Source organism: Erythrolamprus reginae, chromosome 10 (assembly GCF_031021105.1).
Source record: "Erythrolamprus reginae isolate rEryReg1 chromosome 10, rEryReg1.hap1, whole genome shotgun sequence".
NCBI lineage: Eukaryota > Metazoa > Chordata > Lepidosauria > Squamata > Dipsadidae > Erythrolamprus > Erythrolamprus reginae.
Genome location: NC_091959.1, coordinates 44,053,007 through 44,074,085, shown reverse-complemented (window position 1 = coordinate 44,074,085; position 21,079 = coordinate 44,053,007). Strand labels below are relative to the sequence as shown.

The window sequence follows — 21,079 nt, the reverse complement described above, 5'->3', positions numbered from 1 at the left end:
TCAAAAGCTATCTCGGTACGAAAACTGTCCTACCACAATTTCAGCAGAAAAATGTACAACCGTTCCAAATTACGCCTAGATTTTCCGGTTTGGCACATAATTAGCAAGCCTAATCCACAATTAAGTCTGACATCAAAGCAGCTTCTCACATAAGGTTGCCTCCCGCTTCCTCACTGCGACTGGCGAAGATCTCCAGAGAATTCAACATCGCCACTTCCCTTCAATTCTTCGATGATTATAATACAATGTAAGAAGAAGGGGAAAAAAATACTAACACCACTGGTGGTCCCCATTTTAGCAAAGGTCTCGTAAAGGAAACGTTCGCAGTTCCAATGGAAATTAAAAATTAAAAGTTGAACTATGCGTGTAAAAGCGAAAGAAGATTCGGTCTTCTACAAAATTTGGGATAAATGGTAGTTGGTTGCAAAGAAGATCAAGAAGGAAAATAAATAATTTAAATACATCACATTGAGGAGACCTTATGGGAATGAGTTTTTGGAGAGGGGCAGCATAGAAATCTTAATAATAATAATAATAATAATAATAATAATAATAATAATAATAATAATAATAGCAGCAGCAGCAGCAGCAGAATTGAGGAGAAGCAGCTAGAGAAATTAGTGAAATACGAAGATCTAAAAATCGAGCTGCAACGACTCTGGCATAAGCCCGTGAAAGTGGTCCCAGTGGTACTTGGCACGCTGGGCGCAGGGCCAAAGGATCTCAGCGGACATTTGAAAACCATCGGAATTGACAAAATCTCCACCAGTCAATTGCAAAAGGCCGCTTTACTGGGATCGGCACACATAATTCGCCGCTACATCACGCAGTCCTAGGTGCTTGGGAAGCGCCCGCCTGGTGATGAAATACGAAACCCAGCATAGTGATCTCGTTTGCTGTGTTGTATTGACAATAATAATAATAATAATAATAACAATAACAACAACAACAACAACGAAGAAAAACCTTTTTAGATATGCTAGAATACAGTTTGGCAAGGTTAGGTTATAGGATAGTTGCTTTCAGGATAGGTAAGCTACATTAATTCAATCTAGAAATATTTTTATCTGTTATTAATAATTAAGTCTTTATTATTATTATTTTTTTTTATTCATTCGATTTTTAGCAATAGCACTTTTTAATAGAGCCAGCATATTACCCCCACAATCCAGGTCTTACCCACCTCATTTTACCCACCTCGGAAGGATGGAAGGCTGAGTCAACCTTGAGCCGGTGATGAGATATGAACCATCTTTAATGGCCTGCAGTATTATTAATTCAAATTATTATTATTATTATTATTATTATTATTATTATTATTATTATTAGAGTTAAACTGTAAAAGCATATAGGATATCGCTATGAAAATCTGCAAATAATCTAGAAATGTATAAATTAAAATATCTAAGTAAAGAGAGAGCAAGGTCATCTCTCTTGTTTTTAAAGCTGTGTGTACATCCTTGTATGTAATTCATATTTGTATACTGTACAAGATTATTCTTTTGCTAATTAAAATGTAATTAAAAAAGAATAGAAAAGTGTAGCTTGACAACTAATCCTTGCCCTTATTTATTTATTTATTTATTCATTTACTCATTCATTCATTCATTCATTCATTCATTCATTCATTCGATTTTTATGCCGCCCTTCTCCTTAGACTCAGGGCGGCTTACAACATGTTAACAATAGCACTTTTGTGGGGGCAATAGGAGCCAGCTTATTGCCCCCACAATCCGGGTCCTCAGTTTACCCACCTCGGAAGGATGGAAGGTTGAGTCAACCTTGAGCCGGTGATGAGATTTGAACCGCTGACTTTCAGATCTACAAGTCAGCTTCAGTGGCCTGCAGTACAGCCCTCTACCTGCTGCGCCACCACGGCTCAATCAATGACCTTTGTAGGTCTGTCAAGCCAAGAAGAATCAAAAATGGTGAGCACAGTGGCCATTCCACTTAGTGACTGAAGAAGAGCAACAACCATTAGAGGACTGGAGGTTAAAACATATGAAGAACGGTTGCAGGACTGGGCAAGGCTAGTTTGATGAAAAGAAGGACCAGGGGAGGCATGATAGCAGCCTTCCAATATCTCAGGGGTTGCCCCAAAGAAGAAGGAGTCAACCTATTCTCTAAAGCACCTGAGGGCAGAACAAGAAGCAAGGGTGGAAACTCATCATAGAAACATAGAAGACTGATGGCAGAAAAAGACCTCATGGTCCATCTAGTCTGCCCTTATACTATTTCCTGTATTTTATCATACAATGGATCTATGTTTATCCCGGGCATGTTTAAATTCAGTTACTGTGGATTTACCAACCACGTCTGCTGGAAGTTTGTTCCAAGGGTCTACTACTCTTTCAGTAAAATAATATTTTCTCATGTTGCTTTTGATCTTTCCCCCAACTAACTTCAGATTGTGTCCCCTTGTTCTTGTGTTCACTTTCCTATTAAAAACACTTCCCTCCTGGAGGAAAGTAATTTAGAACTAAAGAGAATATTTCCTGACAGTGAGAACCAGTGGAATGGCTTGCCACCGGAAACTGGGAATTCTTACTGGAAGTTTTTAAGAAGAGACTGGACAACAATTTGTCGGAAATGGTATAGGGCAGTGATGGCAAACCTTTTTCTCCTCAGGTGCCGAAAGAACATGGGCGTGTACTATTGTGCATGTGTGAGTGCCCACACCCATAATTCAATGCCCGGGGAGGGTGAAAACAGCTTCCTCTGCCCTCTGGAAACCCTCTGGAGGCTGAAAACGGACTGTTTCCCAGCTTCTGGTGGGCCCAGTAGGCTTGTGTTTCACCCTCCTCAGCTTCAAATGCTTCTGTGGAGCTAGGGGAGAGTAAAAACGCCTCCCCATCCCATCGGAGGCACTCTGGAAGTCAAAAACACCCTCCTGGAGCCTCTGTGTATAGCCAAAATTCAACTGGCCGGCACACACATGCACATTCAATTCAATTCAATTCAATTCATTAGATTTGTATGCCGCCCCTCTCCGAAGACTCGGGGCGGTTCACAACAATAATAAACAAAATATTCCAGCGAAAACAAATCTAATATTAAAAAGCACATAAAACCCTATCATATTTAAAAAAGCAAACAACATATACATACCCAAACATAGATATAAAAAAAAAGCCCGGGGGAAAGGTGTCTCAACTCCCCCATGCCTGGCGGTATAGATGGGTCTTGAGTAATTTACGAAAGGCAAGGAGTGTGGGGGCAGTTCTAATCTCCGGGGGGAGTTGATTCCAGAGGGCTGGGGCTGCCACAGAGAAGGCCCAGGGGAAGAGCCTTCTCTGTGGTGGCCCCGACCCTCTGGAACCAACTCCCCCCAGAAATTAGAATTGCACCCACCCTCGTTGCCTTTCGTAAGCTACTTAAAACCCACCTCTGCCATCAGGCATGGGGGAATTGAGATCCTCTTTCCCCCTAGGCCTTTACAATTTTATGCATGGTATGTCTGTATGTATGTTTGGTTTTTATATTAATGGGTTTTTAATTGTTTTTAGTATTGGATTATTATTGTACACTGTCTTATTGTTGCGGTTAGCCGCCCGGAGTCTTCGGAGAGGGGCGGCATACAAATCCAATAAATAAATAAATAAAAGGCTCTTCCCCAGGGGCCCGCCAAGCATTGGAGCTGAGCGAGGCAATGGCTTGCATGCCATCAGATATGGCTCCGCGTGCCACCCGTGGAATCCGTGTCATAGGTTTGCCATCACTGGTATAGGGTTTCCTGCCTGAGCAGGGGGTTGGACTAGAAGACCTCCAATGTCCCTTCTAACTCTTTTATTGCATTCTACCACACGACCAAGTTGTCCGTCCCAACTGTGGAAGCTAAATGGAGGATGAGTTTATTTATTATTTATTTATTTATTGGATTTGTATGCCGCCCCTCTCCGTAGACTCGGGGCGGCTAACAACAGTAATAAAAACAGCATGGAAATCCAATACTAAAACAACTAAAAAAACCTTATTGTAAAAACCAAACATCCATGCAAACAAACATACCATGCATAAATTGTAAAGGCCTAGGGGGAAAGAGTATCTCAGTTCCCCCATGCCTGACGACAGAGGTGGGTTTTAAGGAGCTTACGAAAGGCGAGGAGGGTGGGGGCAATTCTAATCTCCGGGGGGAGTTGGTTCCAGAGGGCCGGGGCCGCCACAGAGAAGGCTTTTCCCCTGGGCCCCGCCAAATGACATCGTTTTGTTGACAGGACCCGGAGAAGGCCCACTCTGTGGGACCTAACCGGTCGCTGGGATTCGTGCGGCAGAAGGCGGTCTTGTAGATACCCTGGTCCGGTGCCATGAAGGGCTATAATGGTGCCTGACATTTAAATGCTACCAACGCAGGTGGCAACTCGCAGGAGTTCAAGGGCCGATCTCGGCGTAGATGGGTATTCTAGGGTAGCTGAAAAGCCATCCAGAAAAAGACAATGGTAAATCACCAATAGTTCTAGGAGAACTGCACGAATACAGTCACTGGGGGAGGAAAAAGGCCACAAACGTACAGAGCTACACAAAACACAACCCGTACTAAGACACAACCCTAATACACACAAGGAGTAAAAGTGCTTAGCCGCGCTGCGAAGTAAACTAACAGGGAAATAAACTACCCCAGCAGGTGTAGCTGCTTAGAGAATTCTCCGTAAACCATCAGGTGTCTGGTGCCGCCGCCTGCTTTGAGATTAAATCTATAAAAACATATCTAAGTGGCCTTAACCGATCGGGCGCCCTCCAAATATGCTGACCGTACCAGCTGAGAGTTATTCCTTTTTAAAAAAATAAAAAAATAAAAACAAGTATGGTGAAAGACACCAAGCTGCCTAGAATGACACCTATTTTTCTAACAAAGCCTTTTAAGCAAATTAGCATTTGTTCGAGCAGCCGGCAAGGGGGCTCGCTTTGAAAGCAGCCGCCAACATTGCAGGAGTCAGGAATTGGATTTTTGGGGAAGAGCGGAGCTTAATGACATACCTAAAGAGAGAGAGAGGTCTAGCCTCTTGCTAGAACCCCGTTTTTTCAGCTAGGCGAGAATGTAAGCGGGGGTGTCCTTTAAAAGGATAATCTGCCGCTTCAAACCAGGCGAACCCTTTAGATCAGATCCGGGTTTCTAGACAATGCCCTGCTTCTGCGAATTCTCTACAGCGCTGCTGCTGCTGTTGCAACCACCACAAAAAGATGAAGAACATCAGGAGGATTGTGTTTAAACAGAGGAGGAGGAAGAAGAGGAGGAAGGAGGGAGGGAAGGAAGGAAGGAAGGAGAGGAAGAATAAGGAGGAGGAAGAGAGGAGGAGGAAGGAGGAAGGAAGGAAGGAGAGGACGAATAAGGAGGAGGAAGGAGGAAGAAGAAAGAAGGAGGAAGGAAGGAAGGAGAGGAAGAATAAGGAGGAGGAGGAGAGGAGGAGGAGGAGGAAGAAGAAAGAAGGAGGAGGAAGGAAGGAAGGAAGGGGAGGAGGGAGAAGGAAGAAGGAAAAGGAAGAGGAACGAAGGCTGCATCCTGTGAGAGCCACACGAAAATGAGAAAAATCTATCAGATGTGCAATCAGCAAATAAGGATTTTATTTTCAAAGCCCGCCGAGAAACGCCCCCCCCCCCAAATTTATAGCTCAGCTCCTAAAATAAAATGTGTAGCCTCTTCTTTCCTGAGGGACAATTGCTGCCTAAGCAGAAAAGCCACTGAGTGACATCATGGCTGAGCTGAATGGAAGGAAGGGGAGGAGAGAGGAGGGGGAAAAAATGCTCTCTTTTTTTTTTTAAAGGACTACAGTTAGTACCGCAACGTGCTTCTCTCTCTCTCTCTCTCTCTCTCTCTCTTTAAAAAAAAAGAAGATACTATTTGAATTGTCAATATTATGATGGCAAATCGTATGTGGGCTCACTTCGGGATTTTAAGTGCTGCTTGGTGGAATTCAGTGGGATCCACTTCCTCGTTTTTTAAGCGGTTAAGACTGTGGTCCACCTTTGTTTTAGACAAATTAATCAAGTCTGCTGGGTTTCGATTCCAAAGAAATGGACTTAGCAGAAGAATTCACACAAATCTGTAAACAAAAGGCTAGACACGCAAAGGGAGGATTCTTCCGGGCAGCAAACCAAAGGAGTCGGTCCAGCCTTTTTCAGTTTGATATTTTCTTCTACCTGTGTCTTTACAGCAGTAGAAACATAGAGACATAGAAGTCTGACGGCAGAAAAAGGCCTCATGGTCCATCTAGTCTGCCCTTATACTATTTTCTGTATTTTATCTTAGGATGGATATATGTTTATCCCAGGCATGTTTCAGTTCAGTTACTGTGGATTTACCAACCACGTCTGCTGGAAGTTTGTTCCAAGGATCTACTACTCTTTCAGTGAAATAATATTTTCTCATGTTGCTTTTGATCTTTCCCCCAACTAACTTCAGATTGTGTCCCCTTGCTCTTGTGTTCACTTTCCTATTAAAAACACTTCCCTCCTGGACCTTATTTAACCCTTTAACATATTTAAATGTTTCAATCATGTCCCCCCTTTTCCGTCTGTCCTCCAGACTATACAGATTGAGTTCATGAAGTCTTTCCTGATACGTTTTATGCTGAAGACCTTCCACCATTCTTGTAGCCCGTCTTTGGACCCGTTCAATTTTTGTCAATATCTTTTTGTAGGTGAGGTCTCCAGAACTGAACACAGTATTCCAAATGTGGTCTCTATACAGCGGCATCACAATCTCCCTCTTCCTGTTTGTGATACCTCTAGCTATGCAGCCAAGCATCCTACTTGCTTTCCCTACCGCCCGACCACCCATTTTGAGACTGTCAGAAATCACGACCCCTAAATTCTTCTCTTCTGAAGTTTTTGCTAACACAGAACTGCCAATACAATACTCAGATTGAGGATTCCTTTTCCCCAAGTGCATTATTTTACATTTGGAAACATTAAACTGCAGTTTCCATTGCTTTGACCATTTATCTAGTAAAGCTAAATCATTTACCATATTACATGGTGAGTGTTTCTCAAATAGTGGGGCAGGCTCCCCTGGGGGGGGGGTGAAGCGATGCGGTGGGGGCTTTCTTCCTTTCCCTTCTTTCTCTTTCCTCTTCCCTTTTCTTTCCTTCTCTTCTTTCCCTTTAGTTTTTTTTCCCTTTTATATATACAAGTGCGTACTTTGACTTGAGTATAACGGTATACAGTGTTCCCTCGATTTTCGCGGGTTCAAACTTCGCGAAAAGTCTATACCACGGTTTTTCAAAAATATTAATTAAAAAATACTTTGCGGGTTTTTTCCCCATACCACGGTTTTTCCTGCCCGATGACGTCATATGTCATCGCCAAACTTTCATCCGCCTTTAATAAATATTTTTTTTTATAAAGTTTAATAAATAAACGTGGTGAGTAATAATCTAAATGGTTGCTAAGGGAATGGGAAATTGTAATTTAGGGGAAGGCTTGTGATACTGTTCATAGCCAAAAATAGCGTATTTACTTCCGCATCTCTACTTCGCAGAAATTCAACTTTCGCGGGCGGTCTCAGAACGCATCAACCGCAAAAATTGAGGGAACACTGTCCTCAAATTCATATACATTTGTACCGATATTTGCATAGTCCTTTTGCTTTATGTGATGTGATGTGCCGGTGCCTGGAAGCTGTTGGGGACTGGATGGGTGTCAACAAACTCAAACTCAACCCGGATAAGACGGAGTGGCTGTGGGTCTTGCCTCCCAAGGACAATTCCATCTGTACGGCCATAACCCTGGGGGGGAATTATTGACCCCCTCGGAGAGGGTCTGCAACTTGGGCGTCCTCCTCGATCCACAGCTCACATTAGAGAAACATCTTTCAGCTATGGTGAGGGGGGCGTTTGCCCAGGTTCGCCCGGTGCACCAATTGCGGCCCTATTTGGACCGGGAGTCACTGCTCACAGTCACTCATGCCCTCATCACCTCGAGGCTCGACTACTGTAATGCTCTCTACATTTGAAAAGTGTTCGGAAACTTCAGATCGTGCAGAATGCAGCTGCGAGAACAATCATGGGCTTCCCAAGGTATGCCCATGTTACACCAATACTCCGCAGTCTGCATTGGTTGCCGATCAATTTCCGGTCACAATTCAAAGTGTTGGTTATGACCTATAAAGCCCTTCATGGCATCGGACCAGAATATCTCCGGGACCGCCTTCTGGCGCACGAATCCCAGCGACCGGTTAGGTCCCACAGAGTTGGCCTTCTCCGGGTCCCATTGACTAAGCAATGTCGTTTGGCGGGACCCAGGAGAAGAGCCTTCTCTGTGGCGGCCCCGACCCTCTGGAACCAGCTCCCCCCAGATATCAGAGTTGCCCCCACCCTCCTTGCCTTTCCCAAGCTCCTTAAAACCCACCTCTGTCGTCAGGCATGGGGGAATTGAAATTTCTCTTCCCCCTAGGCTTATCGAATTTATACATGGTATGCTTGTATGTATGAGTGGTTTTTTAAATTGGGGTTTTTTAGATTGTTTTTAATATTAGATTTGTTTACATTGTCTTTTTATATTGTTGTTAGCCGCCCCGAGTCTTCGGAGAGGGGCAGCATACAAATCTAATAAATAATAATAATGTATCCCCTCCTCTATTTATCGTCAATAAAGATTATATTTTCTTTTTAAAAAATAATTAAAAATACTTTCTACCACCATTTAGTCTTTTAATAACACAAAACAACCAAGATCAGCGCTGCGTATCTGTCAAGTCCATCCAACAAGCCATGTTAAAGATTTTATTTAAAGGAATTCATAAAGCAGAATTCCTTTAAATAAAATCTTAACATGGCTTGTGGACAAACGAAGAGGTTTCTAGAGAGCCAATGGCATTTGTCTACGGCTATTAAAAACAGCGACGCCTTTGGAAGCATCTTAAAAACTAACACAACTTATCCAGAGCTGGTTTCACAAACCAGTTATGGAATTCCATAGAAACATAGAAACATAGAAACATAGAAGACTGACGGCAGAAAAAGACCTCATGGTCCATCTAGTCTGCCCTAATAATATTTCCTGTATTTTATCTTACAATGGAGATATGTTTATCCCAGGCATGTTTAAATTCAGTTACTGTGGATTTACCAACCACGTCTGCTGGAAGTTTGTTCCAAGAATCTACTACTCTTTCAGTAAAATAATATTTTCTCATGTTGCCTTTGATCTTTTCCCCAACTAACTTCAGATTGTGTCCCCTTGTTCTTGTGTTCACTTTCCTATTAAAAACACTTCCCTCCTGAACCTTATTTAACCCTTTAACATATTTAAATGTTTCAATCATGTCCCCCCTTTTCCTTCCGTCCTCCAGACTATACAGATTGAGTTCATGAAGTCTTTCCTGATACGATTTATGCTTAAGACCTTCCACCATTCTTGTAGCCCGTCTTTGGACCTGTTCCATTTTGTCAATATCTTTTTGTAGGTGAGGTCTCCAGAACTGAACACAATACTCCAAATGTGGTCTCACCAGCGCTCCATACAAGGGGATCACAATCTCCCTCTTCTTGCTTGTTATACCTCTAGCTATGCAGCCAAGCATCCTACTTGCTTTCCCTACCGCCCGATCACACTGCTCACCCATTTTGAGACTGTCAGAAATCACGACCCCTAAATCCTTCTCTTCTGAAGTTTTTGCTAACACAGAACTGCCAATACAATACTCAGATTGAGGATTCCTTTTCCCCAAGTACATTATGTTACATTTGGAAACATTAAACTGCAGTTTCCATTGCCTTGACCATTTATCTAGTAAAGCTAAATCATTTACCATATTACAGACCCCTAGGGGGGAAATATACAACTTCAGTCCAAGAAAGCCAAAAAGAAAAAATAACCGAACAGCCAATGAACCGTTTCTCTTCCACCACACATTCTTCATGGACAAAAAAAGAAAAGGAAATTTGGAAATTGAAACATTTGTCCAAAGCTATTAGCCTTAGAGAATGACTGCTCTTGTTTATTCAGCTTACTAATGTTGTAGGAAAGTATGTTTTCAAAGGTCAGCTCGGATCAAGAATGCAGGAACTAAACAAATTGGACACTGGAAACATGATACTTGCGCTGGCTGATACTATCGCACGGGCTTACAAACCCGGCTAGCTTAGGATTTCTTGATTCATGGGTGCGAGAGAGAAAGAACTGAATAGCGTCAGAAGCGACAGGAGGACAAGACAAGGTGGGAGAGGCAGATAAGAAGTTTGTGACTCTTTGCCTGCTTCGACATTTTTAAAAAAGCATGAATTGGACGCTCCTTCACTGCTGAATGAAGCCGGGGATGAAACAGAACAGTAAGCAGTTAGTATCTACAGGATATGAGTCACCACCGACAATGAATAATATTCTAAGAAAATGGCTTAGGAGTGGCCAAATTTACGTGTACAGTATTCCTCCAGAGGAGGAGAGGGGGGGGGGGAACCCCAACTTTAAAACAATGCACTGATTGGTCTCGCCACGGAACGATGAAATATTACCGCATGTTTTAAGCGTTGCGTTGGTATTGTCAGGTTTATGTGTGCAAGACATTTCTGCAGGGTTGCTTCTTGTAAGCCAACAACCCTGCTAAATGGAAATTACCTCCTTATAGAAACACAGAAGTCTGACGGCAGAAAAAGACCTCATGGTCCATCTAGTCTGCCCTCATACTATTTCCTGTATTTTATCTTACGATGGATCTATGTTTATCCCAGGCCTGTTTAAATTCAGTGACTGTGGATTTACCAACCACGTCTGCTGGAAGTTTGTTCCAAGGATCTACTACTCTTTCAGTGAAATAATATTTTCTCACGTTGCTTTTGATCTTTCCCCCAACTAACTTCAGATTGTGTCCCCTTGTTCTTGTGTTCACTTTCCTATTAAAAACACTTCCCTCCTGGACCTTATTTAACCCTTTAACATATTTAAATGTTTCGATCTTATCCGATGGAAGGCCCAGAAGTAATCATTGGCTTCTGTCTCATCAATCAGAGGGGAGGGAAGGACTTATTTATTTGTTTGTTCGTTTGTTTATTCGATTTTTATGCCGCCCTTCTCCTTATACTGGGGCGGCTTACAACATGTTAGCAATAGCACTTCTTAACAGAGCCAGCCTATTGCCCCCACAATCCAGGCCCTCATTTGACCCACCTCGGAAGGATGAGCCAATCTTGAGCTGTGGTGAGATTTGAACCGCTGACCTGCAGATCTACAGTCAGCTACAATGGCCTGCAGTACAGCACTCCACCAGTGACGGCTAACCCTTTTTTTTTCCTCGGGTGCCAAAAGAGCGTGTGCACGTGCTATCATGCATGTGCGAGTACCCACACCCATAATTCAGTGCCTGGGGAGGGCAAAAACAGCTTTCTCTGCCCCCCGAAGGACCTCTGGAGGCCGGAAATGGCCTGTTTCCCAACGTCTGGGCTCAGTACAGTAGGCTCGTGTTTCACCCTCACCAGGCTCCAAGGGCTTCCCTGGACCCAGGGGAGGGTAAAAACGCCCTCCCCCACTCCCCTGGAGGCTCTCTGGAAGCCAAAAACGCCCTCCTAAGGCCTCTGTACGAAGCAAAAATCAGCTGGCTGGCAAACACCAGCAAGTTGGAGCTGAGCTAGGCAACGGCTTGTGTGCCAGCAGATATGGTTCCGCGTGCCACCTGTGGCACCCATGCCATAGGTTCGCCATCATTGTTATAGGTAATTAATTTTAGATTTGTATGTAGATTTTATTGATGTATTTATTGCCCTTTTTACTTGTAGTTATGACTGGTTAGCCTTTCACTCCATTTTGAACTGAGCAGCATATAAATGCGATAGATGATAGATAGATGATAGATAGATTAGATAAGATAGATAGATAGATAGATAGATAGATAGATAGATAGATAGATAGATAGATAGATAGACAGACAGACAGACAGAGGTAGGTAGATAAGTAGGTAGGTAGGTAGGGAGAGAGAGACAGACAGACAGACACAGGTCGGTAGGTAGGTAGATAGGTAGATAGAGGTAGGTAGGTAGGTAGAGAGAGAGAGAGATAGACAGACAGACAGACAGAAGTCGGTAGGTAGGTAGATAGGTAGATAGATAGAGATAGGTAGATAGATAAGTAGGTAGGTAGGTAGATAGATAGATATAGATAGATAAGTAGATATATAAGTAGGTAGGTAGGTAGGTAGGTAGGTAGGTAGATAGATAGATAGATAGATAGATAGATAGATAGATAGATAGATAGATAGATAGATTTAGTGAACATTCAAAATTGCAATGGCACTGAATTTTTCACACTTATGGTCATTACAGTATCCCCATGGTCACGTGATCAAACTTCTGACACTTGGCATAAATCTGATTTGCATTTATGATGGTTATGGTGTCATGTGATCACCTTTTGCGGCCTTGTGACAACCAAAGTTAATAGGGGGGGGGCTGGATTCACTTAACACTGTGGAAAGAGAGGTTGTAAAATGGGCAAAATAAAAAAATCTCCATTGTGGTTGTAAGTCGAGATCCACCTGCACATAAAAACAGATGGACGCACCATTTAATTTCACTTCTGTCTACAATCCTGGGAAACTGGGAGTGGTTAAAAAGAAGAGTTTATGCGAAAGAATCTGTCAATCATCCACCTCTCTTATATTGGCCTGCAAGCAATTATTGGAAGGAGCCATGTTTTGAATTAAGAAAGGGGTCAAAAATTCGAAAGAAAAGAAAGGGGAAAGAATGCAACATTCTCTATATTTTAGGAGGGTGGGAGAATGCCTTGCAAAACATCACTCTTCCCTTTACACCTCCCTCTAAGTCCCTCTAGCTCTTCCAAAGATTGGGCAGAAAAGCTTCTTCCTTCATTCAATTCTAGAATTAAGCAGAAATTTCCCATCAGGGATTAAAATTAACCAGCGGAACAGCTTGTCTTCAGAAGTTGTGGCTTCTCCATTGTGGAGGTTTTTAAGAAGACATTAGACCAGTGTTTTTCAACCAGTGTGCCGTGGCACACTAGTGTGCCGCGAGACATGGTCAGGTGTGCCGCAAAGCTCAGAAAGAAAGCAAGAGAGAGAGAAAGCAAGAAAGCAAGAGAGAGAGAAAGCAAGAGAGAGAAAGAGAGAGAAAGAGAAAGAGAACAAGAGAGAAAGAAAGCAAGAGAGCGAGAAAGAGAACAAGAGAAAGAAAGAGAGAGAAAGAAAGAGAGAGAGAGAAAGAGAGGGAGGGAAGGAGAGAGAGACACACACAGAGGGAGGGAGAGAGAAAGAGAGCAAAAAAGAAAGGAAGGAAGAGAAAGAAAGAGGGATGGAGAGAGAGAGAAAGAGGAAGGACAGGAGAGAAAGAGGGAGGGAGAAATAGAGCGAAGAGGGGGAAGAGAGATAATTTTTTTGTCCAAACTTCTTTTAGCCCCCCCCCCCCCCCGGTGCTCAATGTGCCCCAGGGTTTCGTAAATGTAAAAAATGTGCCGCGGCTCAAAAAATGTTGAAAATCACTGCATTAGACAACCTTCTGTCTGGAACTGTATAAGGATCTCCTGCTTGAGCAAAGGGGGAGGGGTTGATTAGAAGACCTCTTAGGGTCCCTTCCAACTCTATTGTTCTGTGATTCTAATTCTCATGCATTTTGCCTGCCACAATCCTATTTCTTTGGCCTGGCATTAGCCACTCAATAGTCTAAGCTCAAGATAATAAAAGAAACAGCCTAAAACATCAAGATTAAAGCCTAGATGACGGTTTTATTTTTATTTTTCTAATTATTTCATTAGGAGGGGGAATCATTCCTAATCCATCTCCAAGTCCACTGGCAGATGGCAAAACTGCTTAAAAGATTAAAAACAGGAAAACTAATTCAATACATTAATAAGAAAGACAGAAAGGATATAATTTATATAAATTTAAAAGCATCTCAAATATTTAGACAGAACTCCAGAGCACAAATGTCAGGCACTAATATTTTTTTTTTAAAAAAAACCAGATCATTACTGCAGCTAAAGCACCAAACCAAAACATTTCACAGAAGTTTAAAAATTTAACGCACATTTTCAGTTCCATTACATCTTAAGTCTATCAGAATAAATGACAGGCCTTCCACACGTGTTGTATAAAGGTGAAACCTGGAAGACTGAATTCCATAGTTACACCACCAAGGTAAATAATATAGCTTTAACAGTGATTGATATCTGCTTAAAATCATGCCCTAGGCCAGTGTTTCCCAACCTTGGCAACGTGAAGGTATTTGGACTTCAACTCCCAGAATTCCCCAGCCAGCATTCACTGGCTGGGGAATTCTGGGAGTTGAAGTCCAAATACCTTCAAGTTGCCAAGGTTGGGAAACACTGCCCTACCATACTGTGTGTGTGTCTTATGCAGGACGCCCTGCATTTTCTTTCAACGTCTTTCAGTGCAAATTGGGGGCTCTGGGGTGGAGATCCATTTTCACTACCCCACTGCATCCCATCCCCCCATCCAGGTGGAAGCCCACCCCTGGCCATAGATATAAAGCTGAAATTCAAGGTAGAAGAAGTTTCCTCCTAAAGCAGGCAAGCCAACACGGCGATAACAATGCACGGAATTAAGGCAGCTAAAACCATCCGTCCTTCAACTTTATTCAGTCCTGGAATACTACATCCAGTTTGGATCACTGCTTTACAAAAAAGATATTGAGATTTATTTATTTTTTTTGGGGGGGGGGAGTTCAAAAGAAGAGCAACTAAGATTATGAAGAGCGGTTGCAGGAATTGGGTATGACCAGTCAAGAGAAAAGAAAGACTAGAGGGGACATGAGGGCAGTATTCCCATATCTGAAGAGCAGCCACAAAGAAGAGGGGGTCAAATTATTCTTCAAAGCACCAGAGGGCAGGACAAGAAACAATGGTTGGAAACTAAATCCCAGCGACCAGTTAGGTCCCACAGAGTGGGTCTTCTCCGGGTCCCGTCAACTAAACAATGCCGCTTGGCGGGACCCAGGGGAAGAACCTTCTCTGTGGTGGCCCTGGCCCTCTGGAACAAACTCCCCCCAGAGATTAGAATTGCCCCCACCCTCCTTGCCTTTTGTAAGCTACTTAAAACCCACCTCTGCCGCCAGGCATGGGGGAATTGAGATACTCTTTCCCCCTAGGCCTTTACAATTTTATCCATGGGATGTCTGTATGTATGTTTGGTTTTTATATTAATGGGTTTTTTAATCATTTTTAGTATTGGATTATTATTGTATACTGTCTTATTATTGCTGTTAACCACCCCGAGTCTCCGGAGAGGGGCGGCATACAAATCCAATAAATAATAATAATAATAATAATAATAATAATAATAATAATAATAAATGAAAGAGAGAAGAAACCTGGAATTAAGGAGAAACTTCCTAACAGGGAGGACAATTAACCAGTGGAACAGCTTGCCACCAGAAGTTTTGGGTGCTTCATCACTGGATGTTTTGAAGAAGAGAGGAGACAGTCACTTATCTGAAATAGTATAGGTTCTCCTCCTCGAGCAGGGGGTTGGACTAGAAGACCTCCAAGGTCCCTTCCAGCTGTATTCTGATTGAACTATAAGTTACCCAGTAATGAGGATTGCAGACTGCTTTATCTGTCTATTGAATCTACTCAGTCTACAACTTCTATGTTTTCTTTCTATTTGATCTAACAGTTACTACTCTCTCAACTATGCCGTAATATAAACATAGTACGGTGCCCTTCGTCCAAGTATGCCAGAGTGAATGTTTTAGCCTATTGAGCTGTCAATTCATTACTGGTTTTGCTCCCTACTATTCAATTAGCCAGAATAAAACAGGATAAAATGGATAAAATAGATCACAACCACAACCACACCATAACATTATCCTAAAATCTAGTGTTTTTGAAATTTTAAAATACAAGCAAAAGCAATCAGCTGAAGCAATGGAAATTCTTCAATCACTACCAATCACAAATATTATTGTATTATTATTATTATTATCATCATCATTATTATTTATTAGATTTGTATGCCGCCCATCTCCGAAAACTCACAGAAAATATAAAAAATCAAGATGAATGCATGCTGATCCTATAGGAATTTTGAAAATCCCAGCATATCCTTAAACCTGTATATTGTTGTGCAAACAACACACACATCCCATTCAAAACATGTCAACAATAATGGTAAGGTAGAATTATTGCATGGGGGATTCGGTGACTATTTTAGAAACAAAAAAAAACACATTCAAAATATTTGTGTTGATGGAACAACGAAGCACAGCATTTTGTTTACTTCTGAATACCACTGTTTTCCATGGAGCTTGTTCAGAGGAAACGAAAGAAATTGCCACCTCATGTATGCAAAACGTTTACAAGCAAAAAAGTACATTTCCTACTCTTCGTCTGCAGTTATTTCCAATTTAGTTTAGCAACAGTGTGTGTTATTATTACAAAGTCTGATACACTGTTGATGTTGCCTAGTTTAGTAATGAAACATCTACAAGAAAGCCAATAAAGCTCAGAGAGGACCAAGGCCTGCAAGGTTCAATCCTGAGCTACAAATATTCTGTCCTAGTGATAAAATCTGCAGTGGTCCCTCTACTTACGAACTTAATTCATTCAGTGACCAGATTCTTAAGTAGAAAAGTTTGTAAAAAGAAGCAATTTTTCCCATAGGAATCAATGTAAAAGCAAATAATGTGTGCGATTGGGGAAGCCACAGGGAGGGTAGAGGCCCTGTTTCCTCCCAGGAGATTCCTAGAGAGGCCCCACAGAGGCTTCTCTCTGCCTTTTCAGGCCGTGTTTCCTCCCAAGAGATTCCTAGAGAGGCCCCATGGAGGCTTCTCTCTGCCTTTTCCAGCCCTGTTTCCTCCCAAGAGATTCCTAGAGAGGCCCCATGGAGGCTTCTCCCTGCCTTTTCCAGCCCTGTTTCCTTCCAGGAGATTCCTAGGGAGGCCCCACAGAGGCTTCCTCACTGCCTTTTGCAGCCCTGTTTCCTTCCAGGAGATTCCTAGGGAGGCCCCACAGAGGCTTCTCCCTGCCTTTTCCAGCCCTGTTTCCTCCCAGGAGATTCCTAGAGAGGCCCCAGGGAGGCTTCTCTCTGCCTTTTCCAGCCCTGTTTCCTTCCAGGAGATTCCTAGGGAATCCCCATGGAGGCTTCTCCCCGCCTTTTCCAGTTAGAGTTTCAGAGGTTCAAGTTTGTAAGTGGAAAAAGGCAAAAAAAATCCTGAACATCCGGTTCTTAACTAGAAAAGTTCGTAAGTAGAGGCGTTCTTAGGTAGGGGTACCACTGTATCTTTAACAGTTTTTAAACAGTTTAGCTTAAAACTAAATTTGTTGGTATAGTTTTTGAGAGGTGGGTTGGGGAAGTTAGTAACATGCATCAGGTATTTCCATTAACAATTGGTTTAATTGACAGTTTCGTGTTTCTCAATCAATAGGGTATCTTGAAATGAGATATTATTAGAAACGACCGATTCCTAGTATGAAAGCAGTCGCTGGCACACTGATGTCATGCAATTAATATCAGAAGGATATGTAAGTTTTGATGTTTTCTGCTGCAGCGAAGAGTCCATTAGTGTGTTTTCCCTATGGTGGCAGAAACCATATGCTTAGTTATAGGAAAAAAAACAACTGCAGGATGATTGTTCTTTGTTTCCATATGCTCAATATCTGTGCAATAAATTTTAAAAATGGCCAAGGTTACGAAAAGGGAGATTGATTGATGTAATAGGGGCGGAACCAAACAAAAAGGGCCATCAGCTACAATTCTTCAGACATCCCTCCTGTAAGTACAGCCCAATGAACCCAACTGGGTTGACTTCGGAGCAATTCCAATTGACTTGTAGTCTAGATCTATGGTTATTTCTCTAGCAAGAGGCTAAGATGAATTCAGAGACTATTACAGCCTTTTGTACAGTCATGTTGCAAGATTGGGATTAAAATACAAATTATACACCAGGGTGCCCCAAGACAGAGCTGCTTGAAGTCAAAACACTTTCATGGTTAATTGGGCATTCCTACATTAAATATATACATATATAGTAATATCCCAAACATCAAATAAGTCCACCTATGTGATAGGCACCGAACTGTAATTCCTAACCTGTTACAAAACTGCTTCTGTTTTAACCTATAGCATAAAGACTTTTTTTTTTTTTGGATGTTATGCTTTTTTCACTGACATATTGGCACTGATGATAGAGATAAATTATATTGCATCTCCCAGACATCCAATTTACCCAGGTGTCTTCAACTCTTGTTGGACTTAATTCAACACACCCTGGGGGTTTTTTTTTATATCCAAGGACCATTTATACAGCTTCAAACAACATTACGCCCCTGTCAGATTTTTCTACCAAATCCATACCGCCTAACACAACCCCCCCCCCCCCTCTTTAAAGTTAAGTATTGATTTTGGCCAAATTCACTCCATTTTTCCTTGCTTTTGTTTGTAGCTCAGTGGGGGGTTCCCCCCCCCAAACATTGGAGCGCATGATCTACACACAAACCACTGCAGCCCATCAATCAGTACAGACACAGCAAAAAAATAAAAAAAAGATTAGCAAGCGAGCCAGCTCGTTTTTTTTCAAACATCATGACCTTCTCGGGGTCCTATTAAAAAGAATAGTGTGGGATGGATGGATGGATGGACAGACAGACAGGCAGACAGATGATAGAATAATAGAATGATAGATAATAGATGGATGAATGATAGATGATAGATACACAAACACATATATATGTGCATGCATACACATATATCTATACATATATGTACACACACACACATATATATACACAAACACACACACACACATATATATATATACATATACAGTACATACATATATATATATATTCATGCACATATATCCCACCAGACTCAGCGGATAGGCACAATACAGCCCTGACACTAACACATACACACACATTGTAACATCACCTTTCCGCTTTAAAAGAAAAAGAAAAAAGGGGGGCCGAGAGACCTTTCCTCCGCCAGGCATGCCTTCCAAGCCCCAGCCGCGATCTCTAGGACCCCCAAACCGAGAGCGACTGTGGCAACCTCTCTGTCGGTATGCAGACCGGCAAGTTCTTTCCAGGTGTGGAAGCGGGGGGGGGGGGCTCGCACCAGGGCATCACCTCGCTCTTTTCCCCCCCATCCCTTTGTTCTTCTTCTGTTCCCCCCCTTCTCCAATCTCCCCTTCCCAGGAAGAGACCCTCCACAGCTCAGCAACCGCCTCCGGCTCAATTCCCAACACCACAGGGCCCAAGACCCAAGCAACCCGCCCTCCCAGCCTCCCCCCATTACCCCTTGCCCTTTAGGCCCCCCCTCAAAACAAAAAACCACCCATCCCCACACTAGGCTCCACCTCCCTTCCCTTTCCTTACCCTCTCTCTCTCCTTTTGCCTTCCCTATGCAGACCCCCCTGAAAGCTCCCCAGGGGCAGCAACCAGACACCCCCCCCAGGGCAGGGGTCTCCCTAGGGAGACTGACACGCCCATATCCATCCCCCCACACGCCCTCAGCACAGGGGAAAGTTACCCCGGGCCACCTTGGGGATGGGGGGGAGCTGCCCTCCCTCTGGTAGGAGAGGAGTCCCTTAGAAGGGGAGGGGCCGTCCCCTCCAGCCCCCCCCCCTCCATAAGTAGGACCCTACTGTCTCTCTCTCCTCCCCTCCCCTTATGCCCCCCTCCCTCCCATCCGAAACCCCTACCCACCCCGCAGAGGGGGGGCGTCCCCTCCAGAAACACCCCCCCCGGCCACAAACAGGACCCAGCCGTCTGGCCTCTCTCCATTCCCCTAAACCTCCCCACCCCGCAAGGGGAGGGGGTGTCATCTCTAGCTCCCCCCCAAGCAGGACGCGGCTGTCTTCTCCTTCCCCCCCACCCTCCCCCCTTGCAAGGGGAGGGGGCGTCCCTTCCATCCCCCCCCAACCAGGACCCGGCCGCCTCTCCCTCCCCCTTCCTGCCCCCCTGCAAGGGGAGGGGGCGTCCCTTCCAGCCCCCCCTCCACAAGCAGGACCTGTCTGTCTCTCCCTCCCTCCCCCTCCGAGACCCCTCCCCACCCCGCAGCCACGAAGGGCGGGCGAGGGGTGGGGTCAAAGGCGGCGGGGGAGGGAAGGTGCCAAGCCCCCCCTTCCCACAATCCCCGGGCCTTTCAAGGCCGCGAGAAAGTTGCTGCCCCCCCCCGATCGGCCTCTTCTCCCCCTCCCCTCCTCCCCCCATAGACTCACCAGGGAGAAGAGGTTGGAGTGACAGTCCTCCAGGCTCGCCCCGTTCGCCGCCGCAGTCATGGTCCTCCTCGGCGAGCCCGGCCTCCAGAGCGGGGCATGTCTGGCCGGGCCGAGCGGGGCAGCAGCGGCAGCCGCACAGGCGCCGAGGGGGGCGGGCCCGGCGGCGGCAGGAGGCGCCCGCCCGCCCTCTTTTTCTTCCCTGCCTTCCTTCCCGCCGAGAGCTTCTCAGCGACCCCCCCCCCTCCTTCTTCCTCCGATGCCGAGACGGAGAGAAAGGGCGGCGGCGGCGGCTGCCGCTTCCGCCTTCCCGCTCGCTCGCCCGCCCGCGTCGGGCCAAAGAAACGATGAGGGCGGGGGGGGAGGAGGAGGAGGTGCGGGAAACGAGGCGGGCGGCGACGACAAACGAAAGGTGCGCGCGCCTCTCAAGGGGGCAGCCGCCGCCGCTGTTGCTGCTGCTGTTGCCGCCGCCGCCGCCGCCGCCGCCGGGTGGGTCCCCTCAGGGCGGGCGGAGGCAGGCAGCCGCTCCTCCTTCTCTGGCGGAGGAGGAGGAGGAAGGAGGCGGCGGCGGCGTCGTTCTCTCCCTCGCCGCCCGGCTCCGGCTCCTCGCCGCCGCCGCCGCTCCTTCTCCTTCGGTGGGCTCCCCCCCTCAGCGCCGCCTCGCTCTCCTCATACACCTACACGGGCAAGGCTGGCAGGGCTCGGGGGCTCTGACAGCAATGGCGGCCGCCAGGAGCAGCGCGCTTCGCCATTGGTCCGACGCGCGTCACGTGAGCGGCGGCCGTCCCTGCTGGACGCAAAAAGGAGGAGGAGGAGTCGGGGGGGGGGAAGGAGAGAGAGAGAGAGGGAATAAGGAAAGGAGAGGCCGGCGGGGACGCCCCGCTTGGCGCAGGCGCCGTGGGGCTGAGCCTGCCGAAGGGAGCGCTGTGGAGCCGAGGAGGAGGCGGGCGGAACGAGCCAGGCAG

The 21,079-nt window shown here is 45.0% G+C and overlaps 1 protein-coding gene across 2 annotated transcripts in view; it reads right to left on the bottom strand.

Moving 5' to 3' along the window:
- The window catches only part of LOC139173346 (mediator of RNA polymerase II transcription subunit 13-like), a 94,749-nt gene extending 73,892 nt beyond the window's left edge, over window positions 1-20,857 (bottom strand). The window contains exon 1 of one of the 2 annotated variants that reach the window (XM_070763086.1): window positions 20,118-20,857. In XM_070763086.1, the coding sequence (XP_070619187.1) occupies window positions 20,118-20,177 (60 nt within the window). In that variant the 5' untranslated portion in view covers window positions 20,178-20,857. The remainder of the gene's footprint in view (window positions 1-20,117) is intronic. The other variant, XM_070763085.1, reaches the window with a different exon arrangement.
- Between the last annotated feature and the right edge of the window lie 222 nt (window positions 20,858-21,079).